Here is a 17,098-nt window from a genome sequence, read left to right as displayed (position 1 = left end):
GGTATTAGATGCTAATTTTTCCCTGTGATTCTGTCTCTTTTCCTGTAGCATGGGGGGATGGTGGTAGTTTTGGGGAGTTTTAAAGAGAAAAATACCCTTCCCACCCTGAGAATGTGTCCCCGCCACGGTGTGTCCTACAGACTTACTCTATGAGACTTACTGAAAGGCAAATTAGAACTGCAAAGGAGTTCTGTCTTTATCTTTATACAATTTGGGGGGAAAATTATCAGTGGAATGAAAAAATTGAAATTCCTATAGAAATTGCAGGTCTCCAAGAAGACATTTGAGAAATACTGGCTTTTATAATACATACTCAATAGACCAGATGAACTTATTCCATCGGCAGCCATTTGTTACAAATAAGGCCATTTGCTCCAAAATTTGTAGATGGTGTTGCCGGAAGGTTCTAAAAGAATTCAGGATTTCTTGGGTGGCTTCTCATTTCTGGTCCCACAAGGAACATCTGTTAGGAAGCCGGGCATTGGAACTTTGTAATGACATGTGTGTATGTGCTGGGCGTGTGCTTCAGCGTTAGGTATTAAAATTTTGTTCACTTTCATTTTGCGGGGGAGACTTCATCTGGGACCATGGGATGCCGAGTGTGGGGTGTTTTCATCGCTGAAACCCACAGTCCGCTGGCAGAGAGGGGCTTCTGTCCTCAGGAGATGTAGCTCTGTGAACGGTACCTTCATGTTTCTGAAAAAGCTTGTCCACATCCAGCACCTCACTCACTTCTCACTGGTCAGCCCAGCGAGATGAGGGCTCGCTAGGGACTCACAGCCTGGGCTCAGGGCCGGGGCCGAGCTTGGCCCTCTTGCCCCCTGGGCATGGTCACATCTTCACAGCCACATGTTTTGCCCATCAGGGTCCTGCCTATTCTTGCTGATGAACTTGAAGGTTATTGAAAATACAGCTCTGTCTTTTCCCTGAGACGGGAACCCCTTAGGTGTGGGGTTTCCTATGGGGGTCTGGCTGTGAGGGAAGCCCAGGCAAACGCGTGCGGCTGCCACTCTTGAACCAGGGGGCTCATCACGAGCTTTCCTTTCCTGGGGGGATGGAAGTCCAGGGGGGCAGCCTGATGTGGTGGGAAAGGGGCTCCACCTGGGCTCTGCCCCTCACCTGAGGGTGGCCAGCCTGTCCTCGAGCTCCTTGGAGTCTCAGCTGCCTTCGCTGAGAGCTGGGATTAATGCACGTGTCCTCAGGGCCTGCTCTAGGAGGAGCTGAGTCCATGGCGGGTCCTGTGTGGAGCCACGAGCAAGGCCTGCTTGCCTTCCAGGCTGCCTGAGCAGTGAGGGTCATCACATCACATCATGGGGGGGCGGGGGGTAGGTGCCCTCAGACCTACCTGAAGACAGAGGCCCTGGGCCATGGAGGCCATGGCAGAGCATGGTCAGAGCCCAGGTCACACTCAGCCGCGGGTCTGCTCAACAAACCTGGTCCTCACACGGCCCTCTGAGGCTTTGGAGGAGGCACACCTCAGGGCCTTTAGGCACTCATCCCTCGGAGCCTCAGTTTGCTGCTCTGTACGATGGGCACAACAACAGCTGTCGGCCCTGAGCCCTCGTCTGGGACCCATTCATTAGGGAGGTGTAAGGTGGCCGGTGATGACCCCCCTCAGCACGGAGGCCGGCTGCTTGGGGACTCCGCTTCTGGGTTGCTGGCCTGTATCCAGTCCACAGCAGGTGAGGCAGGCTGCTCTCAGGACCAGATACCTTTAGTCCCAACCTGTACCCTGGGAAGGTGAGGCTCAGGCTCTGTCACTTTTGGCAACATGGGGGACGTGTGGGGTGGGAGGGACCAGATTTGGGTCACGTGATCCTTAAGATAGTCTTGTGATATCATTTCCAACTCACAGTAGGGAGCCCCAGTCCTCACAAGGCCAGGATTGAGGACAGGAGCTGTTGCCATGTGAAAAACAGTTATTTTCCCAAACAGTGAACAATCCTCATGATGTCATAGGCCTGCCAGAGGGCCCAAATCAAATCGGTTCTGGTGCTGTGCAGCCTCCAGTAACCCTCTCCGGAGGTGATGACACAGCCTGGCCGTGGGGCAGGAGAGCTCAGAGGGCTGGGGCCTTCAGGTGGGGCTCCCTGCAGGTTTCTGGGGTCGCATTCCAAAAATGGCCTCTACTCAGAGGAGGGGGGAGCTTAGCAAAGCATCACGCAGCTCAAGGACCACCACAAACAAGGCTCCGATGGCCCCGGGGGCCCCTTCCACTGCAGCAGCATCCCGTGGGCTCAGAAGTGAGGGTGGCATCTGAGGGTGAGTTAACGGATCCCAGGGAGGAGGGACTGGATGCAGTGGCCGCAGGAGGGGGCGGGCGGGGCTCGAGGTGGCCTCCTCCACACGCCTTCACGCCTGGCTGAAATCTAATGCCTGGCTGAAATCTAATCCTCATTCTTGGGCCCTCATGTCACGGCCTCAGCCCTGGCTTCCCAGCGGCCTGATGCAGTCAAGCTGCTACCACTCTTCTCTCTTCCTCCAAAGAAAGGACCTTTGCAGATGAAGTCATGGGAATCAAAGCTCCCTCTGCCCCCCAAAACAATGGGAGCCTTGTTGTGTGGCCTCCCGGTATACAGGCGGGCAACCTTTGCTGTCCGTTGGAGCCTTCCCAGCATGACATCATCTAATTCTCAAATCACGTGACTGTCCCCATTGCACAGATGAGGAAACTGAGGCTAGGTCTTGGGATTGGCCTGAGGTCACGGAGCCACCAAATGAAAACTCGTCCAGATCCGGCCCCCGCAACTTGAGGTCAGTAGCTCTGAAGCCCACAGATTCAATTCAATTCAATGAATGTTGACTCAGTTCCTGCTGCGTGCCAAGCACAGGGACAAGTGCTGGGAACCTGCATGTACTTCCTGGATGGGACCGTGGGCAACCTCAGGTCTAATGCTCAGGGGAAGCATTCCTTCTCACCTCTCACCAAGAGGGTCTCTTGGGTTATTTTCTGCTAATTGTTTCCATGTTTTCAAGAGATTCACTTTAAAATTAGGCCTCAGCCCACCTCTCAGCTTAATGCAAGATGGTAGGCTCTCGATGGCTCTGTTTGCCATTGTGGGAAGAAGCACATTCTTAAATGTGATTGTGACCAAGGCAATTCCTAGGACAGTCTATTAGCTTTGAGGACATCACGTTGCCTCCTAGGGTGTTCGTGCCAAACAGACAATTACTTTCTCCATGAAGAGTCTCACCACAGTCCATTCCGTTCTTCAATTAATCCACTTCATGCCTGGCTGTCCTCCTATGTACCTGGTCCTGCACACACAGCAACGGCAGCTACGCTTCAGCCTGAGTGTCCAGCGCTGTGCTGGGCGCTGGGAATCAAAGACGAATGACACAGCCCTGGAGGAGTGGACATCCTTACGCTGTGTGTGACTGACACCACCCCGTTCTTCAGTCACTACCAGAATGCAGGTCAATACTCATACTTTCCACTGGGCCAACTGGTCAACCAGCCAACTGGTGCAGTGGTCTAAATTGACTACAGTGAACTGTCATTTGACCAGTCCGTTTAATTACAAATGTCAACTGGCTGATTCCAGCAATCCCTGTCCCTGCCTGGTACCGGGAAGATGCTCAACAATGAAATGGTCTTGTCTAGGAGGTACTGGAAAATCCAAGTCCAGTGGAAATGGCTAGAAGCATCCCCAGACCCTGGCTCATCTGGGGACCAAAGGGAGCTTCACCCGGCTCGGCTGTGCTGGGTCTGGCTGCTGAGGGCACTGTGGTCACTGCAGGCAGGGTCTGCTGGAGGTATCTCAGTTTACCCAACATGGTCTGAGGGAAAGACAACATGCACCCACGTGGCACACACGAGTATTCTGGGGCGGGGCAGGTGATTTCACCTGCCGTGGGTCTGAGAGTGGTGGGCATTCGCACATGTTCCAAGGTTACCTGTTCTCTTTTCTAGATTCCGCACTAGCCCCAAACCTTCTGATGAGCCTTGCTTTCTGGGGGCTTTGAAAAGGGGTGTGGTGGCCTGGATTCTCCATGACCATCCTTGCTTGAATTAGTGCATGAGTGTCCATTTTACATGAGAATCTCTTGTGTTTGATTTGTGTGCTGGAGATCTTGTTTGCCCATCCTGGCACCCTGTCCACCCCTCTCAACCTGCTCTCTGCCCCTGCAGGCTGGCCACTACAGACTGTGTCAGTGGCCTGTCTTTCCTCTGATTCTGGTTGGGTTTGGCCAGTGGGAGGTACTGGGGGAGTGGCAGTGGCAGTGGCTGTGTTCCTCTAGCAAAGGCCCCAGCTCCTCGGCAGCCCTTTCCCTCTAGCTCCCTTTCTGGGGTCTGCATCTCCTCTGCTCGGCCCTGGAGGCCGAGGGGTGGTGGCAGCTCCCCACCGTTGGTAGCCCTGGGAGCTCCTCGAGCCCTTGCTGGGTCCCCCTCAGCCTGCCCACACCTCGGAAATACCTCCTCATTAAACTATTCTCCATCACTCAACTGGAGGGGCCCAATCCCAGCACAGCGGATCAGACGAAGGGCGGTTTGGTGCCCCAAAGTTGAGGACAAGGCCCTGGAGTGGGCTATGCTCCCCCACCCCAAGTACTGCCCCCCAGTGCCGTGAGGGCGAGTGGGGCAGAAAGCAGGCCTTCTCCTAGAACACCACCTTTTCAACTACCCATTTGTCATCAAAATAAGTCCACTTTGACACGTTGAGTCTTTGTTTTGAAACAGCGCTTTCAATCACTGTCTGGATTGAAAATTCAGAAGATTTTCTTACGGAAAGATTCGAGGATCCCAGAAACCTTCATCCTCATTTTCACCCAGGCCCCCAGCCCACCACGTGTCCTCAGGTGCAGAGAGCAGACACTCAGCAGGTCCCGCTCTGTCTGGGCCCTGGGGCCAACTCAATTCTCCCATAAGACATGGGTGTGAGGGCTCAGGTCTGGGAGCAAAGTAGATCTGGATCCATAGAAGCTGGAGGGACCAGGGATTCCTTCCTCAGAACCAGGGATGTCAGAGGCCCTTCTGGTCCCTGATGCCTTCACAGAGGAGCCTGTGGGCTGGTCCTGGAGAGGAAACCCGGGTCCAGAGGGGGATAGGAGGTACCCGAGGCCTCAGCTGGTCAGTGCCAGGCTGGACCCAGAACTCCCCATCTGTAGTCCTGTGTCCCCTGACGGAGCCTGTGTCAAAGGGGGAGGCCCACTGAGCACCCAGTGAGAGTCCTTCATCATCCCCTTGGCTACAAAGTTGGTGCCTTGTTCAGGATGAGTGAGAAGGAGCAGGGAGGCCGAGCCAGCCCCGCGAGGGGACCCAGTCCAAGTCGGGGGGCTCTGGGCAGGCGCGAGCCACCTGAGTCACTCCAAATGCTGGTCTTCCTTGCTCAGGAGGCCGCCTGGGGGCAAGCCACCAAAGTGCCCAAGAGCCATCCCCCGAAGTCCCTGCAGGACCCCCGCCCTTGTGGGCCCCCGTCTGGGGACCTTCATTCTGATGAAGAGCCTTTGTTTTGAAGCAAACCACGCCAAGAAACAGGGGGAATCCTGGCTCTTCCTACTCACCTCCCTGGGAAGCCCTGCTGCCCTCTCTCCCCCCAGCCCCCAAGCAGGTGGAAGGACCCTCTCTCCTTTCCTCCACGCCCCACCCCCTTCCCTCCAGCTTCTGTGACTGCTGCCCTCCTGGGGCTGACACAGGAAAAGCTGGGTCTCCTTTGTCCCCAGAGGCAGTCTTTGGAAACAAGGTGCCAACGTAAGGCTAGGGGCAGGGAGAGCAGACAGCCCACCCGAGGCAGCCCCATGTGCCTGAGGCCCAGAGAGGGTCGGCTGCCGGCCGTGGTCACACAGCTGTGAGACAGGCAGAAGCAGGCCCCCCAGGGCTGGGCGCTGACCCCACCTCAGGCCCTTTGCTCTGTGCTGCCCACCCTCTGCAAGAGCCCCAGCTTCCTGGGCCTCCGTGTCACCCTCACCTGTGCAGGTCCTCCAAAAGCCACCAGTGGGACACACAGCCGGGAGCGGCCAGTATTCAGAGAGCACGGGAGCTCTCTCAAGGCTCCCCTGGCCCTGGGCTCCTTCCTCTGAGGTCTCAGACACCCCACGGGCAGGAGAGCTGCTTCTCCCATCCATACAGGCTTCCAGAGGCCCAGCCCTTCCCGCTGGTCAGCTCAGAGTTTGGCGTGGTCGCTGCGGAGACCAAGGCTGTGTCCTCTGACGTCCCCTGGTGGCCCGAACCCAGCCCAAGCCCTGGAGGGGACGGCGACACTTTGGTTCACAAACCACAGTGAAAGGGGGCCGTCCCCCGGGGCGGGGGCTCAGCCGGGCCTGCTCCAGGTGCGCCGAGGGGCGGCTTAGGGCTCCTGGGTGGGCCCGAAGGGCTGGGTCCACTTGGAGACGTCCAGGAAGACGGCGGAGGCCCCGTGGTAGAGCCAGAGGCGGGGCAGGGCGCCGTGGCGGGTCCAGGTGTCGCGCCCGGGGTCGTAGGCCTCCATCTCCACGTGGTAGTCGCCGCCCATGCCCTGCCAGCGGCCGCCCGTCATGTACAGCGCGTCCCCCAGCGGCACCAGCGCCCCGTTCTCGTGCAGGCTGTGCAGGGACTGCACCTGCGGACGGTCCTCGGTCAGCGTCCAGCGGGCGACTGGAGGGTGGTGGCGACGGTGCCCTCAGGGTGGGACAGGGGGACATGCAGAGAGGATGGCCCGCACCCCATCCAGGGCACCAGCACACCTGCTGCCTGGGACCTCACCCCGGCTGCCCCTCCAGGACCCCTCAGACTCTCCCTTCAGTGGAGAGACCCCACTGCTCCCCTCTCCACCCTACGTCTCCCAGGATGACGTTTCCAGCCCCCTCTTTCTCTCTTAGGCCTGAAGTTGCTCACATCTGAAGCTGGGGAGTCAAAGGGGGTGGGAGATGTGGAGGCCTGACCCCAGGGCTCCCTCCCAGGGTGACGGCTGGGCTGCGCTTTTGATTCTTGGCTGTTCTCTCTCGGAGGGAACAGATGTAGCCTCAGCCCTGACAGGTGCCCCATGGGACCCATCGCTCTGCCCCCGCACCCCTTGCCTCGGCCCATAGCCTCAGGGGTGCCCTGGATGGGGGCTGCGGGGTGAGGGCTAAAGATGTGGGCCCGTCTGGAAGAGCCTGGGAGGGCAGGAGGAGAGAGATCTCCAGGTGAAGACAGTAACGGGCGGCAAACCCCCAGGCCTGGGAAGGACCAAGTGGAGCCCCACACAGCTGGGACCCAACCCAGAACCACGCTGTGGGCTGGGACGGGCCCGGCCGACGGGACCCGGGAAGAAAGCGTCAGCCTGGCAGGGTCCTCCCTGCACCTGTTCTGCCGCTGTAATGGGGGCCTCTGGTCAGCTGAGCGCTGACGCCAGGGGACAGCTGCGGCCAGCAGGGTCACAGACACAGAGGCCTTGATGTTGCCCTGCTGGCCCTCAGCTAGTGCTGAGGCCACCACGGGCTCTGGGCACTGTCCCTCCTCCTTCTCGGGAAGAAACAGGGAGGAAGGCCAGGGCTCCGTTGCCCCCAGGGGTCCACCCTCCGCCCCCTCCCCTGGGCCTGATGGAGGAGGACAGGCGCTGTGGGCTGGGGGCAGAGCGTCCTCCGTGACCAGCAGCCCGAGGCCCCCGGCGCGCCCATCCTCGGGGGGGCTCTGGGCTCCTGTGTCTCCATTCACTATCCCCACCTCCCCCGGCGGCGACACCCCCAGACCCCACCGTCCCCAGGCCTGCTCTCTGCAGGGTTGGGGGTCCAGGTGGGGTCGCCCTGGGAGGTGAGGCTGGCTCACCTTCTGCCACAGGTTGGCCCCGGGGTCGTACACGTAGACCTTCTTGGTATTGTCCCCCACCAGGTAGAGCGCCCCGTGCAGCGCTGCGCAGCGCGGCGAGGACAAGTACTTGGGGAGGAAGGGCGAGGCAATCACGCTCCACGCGTCTGCGGGGACACGCCCCAGCCCGGGTCACCGGGCGGCCGTGCGGCCAGGGCTCCCGAGGGGGGCCCAAAGCCTGGCACAGAGTCTAGAGCCCAAGCTGGCGCCCACTGTGCCTTGGGGGTCCGGGCCACTGCTCCTCCCCAGGAGGCCAGTTCCAGGCAGATGCAGCAGCTTTCGGTCCCAGGGCTGGGCTTCCCTGTCCTCCGCCCTGGGCACTCTGCCCCCAGCCCCCTATACCTCTAGGCTGGGATGGAGCTGTGGCTCTGAGCTGGTGACCCCCTTTGTCCCCTGCCCCCTTGGTCCCCTGCCTTCCTCGACTGTCCCATCTGCTGCTGATGGGGCCGTTGCGGCCCGCTCCCTGCCCCCTTCGGCCTCACCTACCCCTGGGGCCTCCACCCTCCCACTCACTGAGGTGGGATCCCACCTGTGCCCTGCCCCCGGGTCCCACCTACCCCTTAGCCACGCTGGGAGGGACTGGTGGCCCGGCCCCGGCCCCTCCCTGTGCCCCATGCCCCGTCTCCCCGACCTGTGACGGGATTGTAGCACTGCAGAGCCAGGGCGTTGTACTTGCAGGCGCTGGAGCCCACCAGGTAGAGCCTGCCCTGGCAGCCGGCCGCCGAGAAGTTGCTGACGTACTTGAGGGCTGGGCTGATGGGCGTCCAGGTGTCTGTGTAGGGGTCATAGCTCTCCACCTCTACAACATCCAGAGTGGTGCCTGCAGGGGAAAGGGGTGGAGGTGTCAGGGCTGCAGGGGGCTAGGATGAGGGAAGGTTCCTGGAAACGTAGGGTCTGGGGCTCTGTAGAGGCCGCAGGGACCACTCCGGGTGCCCAGGAGGGGAAGGGCAAGAGAAGAAGGGCACAGCCTTGAGAGGCAGGTGGCTTATCCTCATTTTACAGAGAGCGAAGCTGGGGCTCGGAGAGGTGAGGGTGTTTGCCCAAGGCCTCACCTCCAAGAAGTGGCATGAGGGTGGCACCTGGACCCAGGACTGCCCGACTCCAGAGTGGGCAATGGGGCCTCACGGTGAAGCCCAGCCTCTCTGAACCCTTCAGAGCCCAGGGCGCTTGGAGAGGTGCCCACGGGGCCCCCAGGAGGCCACCACCCCCCGACCCCTCACATGGTGGGGCCCTTCCGTGGGAAAGAGGAAGTCAGTGTGGAGGGAGCTTTAGGCAGCACCTCCGCCCTGGATGAGACAATGACATAGACCAGCCGTGGGTGGGAGGGCTCCCTGCTCTCCCTGGAGCCCACCCTGGACTCTGAGAGCCTGGGGACCCTGAGCTGCCCTGGGCCCTACGCCGCGTGCCCTCTACCCTTGGGCCAGGGATACGGCAGCCACTGAGGGCAAGGGGGCCGGCCAGGACAGGTGGGGCACCTAGGATGGCCTCAGGGCCAGCTTGTCACCTCCTCCCACACGCATCTCATGTCTCAATACTCATCTAACCGTTAGCGTCTCCTTGCAGCAGCTCTGGGGTGTAAGGGGGATAAGGTGGGCCCTGGGCTCAGGCTGAGGACGTGGTGTGGGCAAAGGTGACAGCAAAAGGAGGCACGGTGGGTCCCCTCACCCCAGGGACGTCACCGAGGAGGTGACCCCAAGCTGAGGGCTGAGCCCAAGTTTCTGGGATGGGAGTGGTCGTCCCTGATGGCAGCTCGAGGCCCCAGCTCCTCATGAGTCCCTTTTGGGGACTGACTCCTTGTCCTGTCCTTGCGTCCCTGGAGAGCATTGAATCACCCTGGGGCCGGCTACCAAGGCTCGCGTCTGAGCCTCACCCCGATGCCCAGGGAGCAGGTGGCCCAGGTGTGGGGTCGAGAGGCTGCCAGGCGGCAGAGGGTGAGGAGGGCCGGAAGGAGGCAGGAGGCGAAGGGTGGGAGCCTCACCGCCAATGGCGTAGATCTCCCCGTTGAGCGCCGCGCTGGCGTGGTTCGTGCGGGCCTTCAGCATGGGCGACACAGGCCTCCAGGCTACCTCCCTCAGCGGGAAGCACCAGGCCTGCGTCGTGGACCAGGTGTCCGTCTTGGTGCCCCGAGAGCCCCCTGCCGGGAGAGGCTCTGTCCACTTGGGCGCCCGCCAGCCTGGGCTCTCCAGGCTGGCGGGGGCTGAGCACCAGGGTCCCGCCCCCTTGCCCCCACGCCGGGCCTCCGTCCTGCTGGACACTGGGCGGGGGGGTGACCGTGGTGGCGCAGTCTCGCCATGTGACTTGGACAGGTCCCTCCACACCCCAGAAACAAGCGGGACCAGATCAGTGGTTTCAAACCTCCACCAGTGGAAGCTTTTTTCTCAATCAAACCTTACAAGGAGCCCCCAACTTCTAAGATATAAAACAGAAGACTGACCCCGGCACCCTCCATCACACAGTTCCTTCTGGGGAAGCCCTGGCTGTAGGACAGAACACAGGACGGTTCCCTGCACCCTCGTGTGGATTTTAAATGTCCTTGTTTTCACATGATGGAAAGGTCTGGAAAAGATCTGAAAGGATCCCCCTGAGTGGAGGGCGAGGGTTGGTTCTCATGGGCATTACATTCAGGGGTCAGATCTGCTCTGTGGATTAAGCTGCTGGGAGCCTGGCTCAAGGCGGGGAGCGCCGCCTGCCCACCTGTCACGTAGACATCGTTGTTCAGCGCCGCCAGAGAGAAGCCCCACTTGTGGTAGTCAGGGAAGTCTGGGAGCGCCATCCACCTCTCTGGCAAGAAGAGAGAGGGGTCAGGGTGGCTGGGCTCACTGCGGGGGCCTCTCCTCCCCGCTCTAAGGGTGCAGAAATGTCCCCTCACCAGTGGGGAGGGCCGAGGGGCGGGACTCAGCTGGGGGCAGAGGTGGGGGAGGCCACCCAATGGGGTGGGGCTCGAGGTGGCCCCAGGTGCTGCGTGTGCATCAGGCTTGGCTCCTGGAGACCCCTGGTGCGCCATGCCGCCCTCAGAGCCCGGCACCCAGACTGGACACCTGACTGCACCCAGGGTGTGCCGAGAAGTGGTCCAGGCTCCAGAGGCCAGGTCTCACCCTGACCCTGCAGCTGATCCCACTGAACCCCGATGGACCTTTTGGGCCTGAGTCAGGTCCCACCTCAGTCAGATGCGGGAATGGGTTAAGGGGCCTGACCACCAGCCACAGGTGGGTTATGACACAAGCATCATTCATTCACTCATTTCTCATCCGTTCATTCATCCTGAGCACCTTCCGTGCCCACGGGCAGTGTGGAGGGGATCAGACACGGCCATGAAGCAGGCAGAGCGGGTCCAAATCCCAGCTCTTCTGCACCAGCGGCGTGGCCTTGGATAAACCCCAGCCTCAGTTTCCTCATCTGTAGAATGGGGCTAATTCCCATCTCTCGGGGGTGTGGGATCTACAGGAGACTCGTCTGTCAGACGGCAGCTGCTGTTAAAAGTACGGTCCCTAATGTGAGGGATGGGGTAATGCACCCACGCTGGACCTGCCTTCACAAAGCTACATGAGGTAAACTGAAGCAAGAGATGATAAAGCGCTTTGAAAAAACCAAAATGAGGCAATAACTGTGGGAATGGTTAAGTCCTATAATGGACACACTCTGGGTGCTTGTGGGAGGCTGTGGGAGAGACCTGGGCCTCGGGGATGTCCCTGGGAGGACTTTGTTTACTGTTTACGACAGTTTTCAGGACATGTGAAACCCCAGGCTTCACTCGGTGCCTGCTCGCTGGGCAGGGACTGCGTGTCCCCCTGACTCATGTCTGTGTCACCCCAGGGTGGGGACTGCCCAGCAGTCACCAGACCTTTGCCTGCCAGTGCCCGCCTGCCCCCTGCCCTCGGGGTCTGGGGGACAGCTGCTCCCGGGCTCAGCTCCTGACGTCAGCCCCCAAATCCCTTCTCGTCAGCCCCTGACCTGGGACAGCCGGCCTCGGACTTCCTGGAGCCCGCCAGCCACTGACGCCATGGGGGTGGTGGCCACCTGCCAAGCGGCCCCAGGACAGCGGCCAGCTCCTCAGTGCTTTCCAAGGAGCTTCCTGTGGCCAGTGTGGCCCCACCACCGTCCTGCTGCCCTCTCAACCCTGCTTTCCTGTGGGAGGGGGAATGCAATGGGGCTCCCGGGCAGGAGAGGCCCCATCCAGACGGCAGGCCTGGCTCCTCTTCCCATTGGCTCCTTGTGACAAAGGCCATCTCACAGATGAGGAAACCAAGGCTCAAGGAGGTGGAGTGACCCGCTCAAAGGCCGGAATCAGAGCCCCACTGGGCCAACCCAGAGCCTGAGCTCTCCCTCCCCAGGCTGCCTGCACTCCCTCTGTCTGCCCCCTGGGACCTGGTTCCATTGGGCTCACAGGGCAGGGGTGCCAAGCGGAAGCAGCGGTCAGGCCGCCCTCCCACTCCGGCCAGCGGCCACCTTCCCACGCTGTGCCGTCTGGGCGGTAGGACCCTTTACCCAGGGCCCCGGGGCCCAAAGCTAGGGCTGTGGCTGGAGGGAGGGGGGGCCGCAGCGCCCCCCACAGTCAGTCCCCCTCCCCTGCGGGGGCCCCGGTTTCCTCTGCAGCCCCCATCCCGCCCCCGCGAGGACGGTGGGTGCCCCGCTCTCCGGGCAGCCTGCGTCGGGGCGCAGGGACAACAGGGCCGGTGCCCTGGGCGCGGGGACGGGTACTCACTGGCCCTGGTGTCGTAGAAGGCGAAGTTCCCGGGGCGGGGGGCCAGCTCCTGGGCGCCCTCTTCCTCCTCCTCGTCCTCCAGCGCCCGCCCGCCGACCACCACCAGAACTTCCTCCAGCTCCTGCGGGAGCCCCAGCAGCGCCTGCAGGGCCGGGAGGGCGGGGTCAGAGGCACCCGGGCGCTGGCAGGCCACCAAGGTGGCTTCTGAGGCGGCTGGTGGCCTGGGCGTTTGGGGGCAGCCGTGGGTCCTCCGCGTGGCCCTGTGCCAGGGCGGGGCGAGCTTCAGTGCGTGCATGCCCGGGCGTGTTTGTGCGTGGGTGTGCACTCACACGCACACGTCCACACGCCGTGCTTGCCGCGGGCCGGCGATGGTAAGAGGCGCTCAGGACCGGGAGAGGTGGGGCAGCAGGTCCTGGTGTGCCTGCGCGTGAGACCTGCTCCCTTCCAGCGGCCTTCACACGCCTTCAGAACCAAGGCCCCTACGTTTCCCCAGCTCCCCACCTAAGCTCCCCTCCCCACCAGGAGCCCAGCTCCCCGAGCCAGCCTGTGGCAGGTCGCGCTGGGATGGCCCAGCAGGAAATGCTAGGATGTTCCTGCCTGGGTGGGTAAGTAGCCACCGCCCAGAGCTCCCAGATCCCGGGGTCCCACTGCCTCTCAGACCCGCCGTCTCACCACCCGCAGTCACAGGGTGACCACCTAGTGGGCGGGGCTCCTAGCTGGCTCCAGCACGAGGCTGCCATCTGTGCCTGGTGGGGCCTGGCAGGGCAGCGGTTAGTATTTGCTGCCACACACCCTGCCACTGGCCTGAGCCACGTCTTTGTCCCCTGACGTGGCTCCTAAGAAGTCCTTCCGAGCAAGGCTGCCTGGCAGCGGACAGACTTCGGCTTCCCTGGCCCGTCGCTTCATTAGGACCTGTCCACCCACCAGGCCCACCTCCAGCACAGATAGGAAATTGCACCTGATAAACACTTGAGCAGCTTCCTAAGGGGCAGGTGGTGGCCGGCTGCCACGCCTGTCCGTGCTCCTTGCCTGGGCACAAGTTGTGCCATCTTCCTGTACTATCTTCCCCCTTGCCAAGCTCCTATCCTCCCTCTAAAGCCCAGCTCAGATGCTGCCTCCTCCGGAGAGCTCTCCGTGACTGCCTGACCCTCTGAGGATGCCCACAGTCCAGCGCTGGCCTTTCTCATGCTGCCTTAGGTGTGTTTCCAGGTTTGTCCCCACCAAGCTGTGGGCTCCTTCAAGACAGGGGCTGGGAATGACCACTTCCGGGGTCCCTCTCCCCTCACGTCCAGGGTATGGCACACACAGGGGCGCAACCTGTACTCGGGGATGAACTGCGACCCCCTCACAGGTGACCGGCCCAAGGGAGGCAGAGTTGCAAGGTTGGGGACACCCCCGTCCTACTGTCTGTGCCCGTGCAGGTGGGGTCTCTGGAGCTCCTCTCCCGCTCCCCACCCGTCACTCACCCCCTCGTGGCCCTGGGACAGGGCCTCCCGACAGGCCTCCGACTCCCGGATCAGCGGCTCCGTGGCCAGCAGCTGCTGCACGCGGGGCCGGGGCACGGCGTCCAGGTGCACCAGGCCGAGCAGCTGGGGCAGGTGGGTGGCCCGGGCCTGGGGGTCGTGGCGCACCCAGCGCAGCAGGGCCTCCAGCCGGCTCTGCTCCGGCTGCACCTGCAGCAGGTCGCCGGCCAGACAAGTGGCCAGCCGCTCTTGGGACAGCTGCAGAAACTCATCCTCCTGTGCCACGGCCTCGAAGTTCTCCCGCAGGAAGGCCCAGGCCTTGGCAGCCACGCCCAGCAACCCCTGCTGCTCCCCGAACTCACAGATGCCGAGGCAGTTGGTGGCGTCAAGCTGCTGCTGCAGGTAGCGGCCGCAGACCTTCTGCACGGCGGGGAAGTGGAGGCGCGCGGCGGTGCGGGTCAGCGCCTCCACGTTGCCCTGGGTGATGGTCAGCCGGCCCGTGTACACGAAGTCCACCAGCTGCGCCACCACGGCAGGCTCCATGTCCCTCAGCTCCACGCGCGCCGAGAAGCTCTCGGCGAAGTCGCCCGCGAACATGGCGTGGAAGTAGGGGCTGCTCAGCGCCAGGAGCCCCCGGTGGCAGGGCAGTTCCCGGCCGCCTACCAGCAGCGTGACGTCCGCCAGCTTGGGCTGGGAGCGCAGCCGCCGCAGGCCGTCCAGCATGTCCTGGGCGTGCGAGGGCAGGTGGAAGTCCAGGTCGTCCACGTTCCACACCATGACTGCGCGGCCACCTACTCACGGGCGTCCCCACGGGCTCCTAGGGAGAGGAGGCAGCACGGTCAGCCACGGGCACGGTCTCGCCGGCCCGAGTCACCCATCCACCCGACCGTCAGTCTGCGCGTCAACTATGTGTGAAGCGCTTCGCCCAGCCTCTCACCTAAGCCATCCCCACAGCCCTGGAAGGCAGGCAGTGTCTTTCCCAGGTTACAGTGTGGAGGCTGAGGCTCAGAGGGGGCGGGAGACCCAGCCGTGGTCAAGCGATCAGGGCAGGACAGGCCAGCAGGAGAGCCAAGCCTCAGCCCCCTTCCATACCTCTGCACTATGCAGAACAGACCTCCTGCAGCGTGGGGATCCCTGTGGCCCCCAAACCCCCAAGTGGCCTCCTCTGCTCCCAGATCCCACCTTGCTGGGGAGAGCATCGGCATTTGAATAGTTTCTGCCCCATAGGTCCTCACTGGCCACGACCTTGCTGGGTGACCTTGGGTGAGCCATGCCCCTCTCTGATATCCCAGCTTCCTCATCTGCCGATTAAGAGGCTGGCGGTGAAAGGGGCCGAGGGATCACGTCCCCGCAGCAGCTTGTGCTGTCACGGTGCCCCCCACGTGCCAGGCCCATCCTGAGCTTTGCACAAATATTCATCCCTCAGCCCTCACGGCAACCCCGAGAGCTGGGTGCTGTTTGAGTCCCTTTTACAAGCGGGGAAACAGAGGCAAAAAAGGCTCAAGTCGCTTGTCCAAGACCACACAGCTCAGACGTGGGGGAACCAGGCTCGGGGGCCTGGGCCCTGAACCCCCAGGTTACACGTCGCTGGGCGTAGGTTGGTAAAGATACGCAGGCAAAGGAAACTTTCTGGAGGGCGGTCACCGTTCAAATTGCCTGATTCAGCAAATCCTTTTCTGGGCTTATTTAATGATGTGCATATTTCTTTATGATCTTCGGATATTTTTGCCCTGAGGAAACCACCCCAGAGAAAGAAAAGTTCTGCACAGGTGATCTCACCCCGAGTTACCGCACAGCAAAAAAGCTGTCTGTCCACCAGGGGGCAGCTTTGGACCCATCAAAGCGAAGGCCAGTGCAAAATGCTGGGTCAACCAAGAGCCATCAAAATGACAAAGCCCCATAAGGAGAACCGTACACTATGGATGCTCCGGGGCGGGTGTGCCGGTGGTGGGAGCTTGAGCAGGGAAGCACCCAAGGAACCCACCTAGGGGCCCAAGGACCGGCCTGGGCTCTGCCCAGACAGGATTGGTAGGGAGCCCTGGTCAGGGTCCATCCTGCCTGACCCAGCGGTCTCTCTGGCCAGGATGAAGGCGGCCCTTCCCTCCCAGGGGAGTGCAGGAGATCAGTCAGGCGGCCACCCCCTCCCCCCAAGGCCTCGCATTCCCCTCATTGCTGTGTCCCCGTTCTCCGGGTATTGCAGCCCCGGGGACCAGCGGGCCGGGGCGCCCAGCACCTTCCCGAGGGGCCTCAGGTTGTCTGCTGACACCTGCTGCCCCGCAGTTCCAGCAGGGGGGCGGGCGCTTCCAGAGGGTCTCAGAGCCTCCACCCAGCGCCTGCCAGGCCAGGAGAGAGGAGGGCAGAGTGGGCAGGACACCAAAGGGCCTTAACCCAGCTCTGGCCAGGGGCTGGGTGCTGTGGCCCTGGCTGCAGTCAGAGGTGTGGTCCAGCCTCCCCCGGCCCACTCTCGCCCTCTTCCCCAGCCAGGACCTGGAAGGAAGCAGGCCCGCTGAGCCCCTACCCCACGCTGAGGGGCCTGGCCTAGCCAGTGTGCAGGGTCTCTCCAAAGCACCCAGCGCTGTGATCTCCAAGCCCACTGAGCTGCCCCACTAGAACCCACCCTCCCCTTCTGGTCCCAGCCCTGGTCCTCACCTCCCCTTCCCATCTGCCCCGCAGACCCTACCTCTCAGCTGGCACCTGGACCTTGTCTCAGAGCTCAGGCTGGAGAGCAGGACTGCCCAGCCGGCCAAGGGGTATGGAAGGCCTGCTGGGATATGACTGGGCTGGGCTGGGCTGGGCTGGGCAGGGCGGCCACGTGGGGACGGAAGGCTATTTTTAGCCTCTGTCAGTGTCGGGAGGGAGGGAGGGAGGGAGGGAGGGTGGCCAGTGGGGGAAGGAGAGAGGTGGCAGCTCTTCCCTGGCTGTCCTCTCTGAAAGCCCACACTGGCCTGGAGCCTCCTGTGACCCCCTGAGCCAGGACAGGTGGCAGGAAGCATCCCAGGGCAGGGGCGAGTCTGGGCTTAGCCCTTCCCAGTGGTGTTTGGCTGACGGGGGGCGGGGGGGGCGGCTCCCCCCCACTTCTGTTTCTTCATCTGCAAGAGGGGGACGGTGAAGCCTGAGCTGGGGACTCAGGGGCCACACGGAGCCCCCAGTTCAGGGCTTGGGCGTCCT

At 62.1% G+C, this 17,098-nt stretch overlaps 1 protein-coding gene across 1 annotated transcript; it reads right to left on the bottom strand.

Moving 5' to 3' along the window:
- Window positions 1-6,286: 6,286 nt before the first annotated feature.
- Window positions 6,287-16,681, bottom strand: KLHL30 (kelch like family member 30). The gene is made up of 8 exons (XM_061206283.1): window positions 16,611-16,681; window positions 13,934-14,747; window positions 12,468-12,609; window positions 10,460-10,546; window positions 9,744-9,899; window positions 8,397-8,585; window positions 7,727-7,872; window positions 6,287-6,539 (listed from the first exon to the last, which is right to left on the bottom strand). Exons 2-8 carry the CDS (start codon window positions 14,705-14,707, stop codon window positions 6,288-6,290), a joined length of 1,746 nt encoding a protein of 581 aa, XP_061062266.1. The 5' UTR covers window positions 14,708-14,747; window positions 16,611-16,681; the 3' UTR covers window position 6,287.
- Between the last annotated feature and the right edge of the window lie 417 nt (window positions 16,682-17,098).

The sequence above is a fragment of the Eubalaena glacialis genome, chromosome 1 (assembly GCF_028564815.1).
Source record: "Eubalaena glacialis isolate mEubGla1 chromosome 1, mEubGla1.1.hap2.+ XY, whole genome shotgun sequence".
Taxonomy (NCBI): Eukaryota; Metazoa; Chordata; class Mammalia; order Artiodactyla; family Balaenidae; genus Eubalaena; species Eubalaena glacialis.
This window is presented reverse-complemented; position numbering and strand designations above follow the sequence as displayed.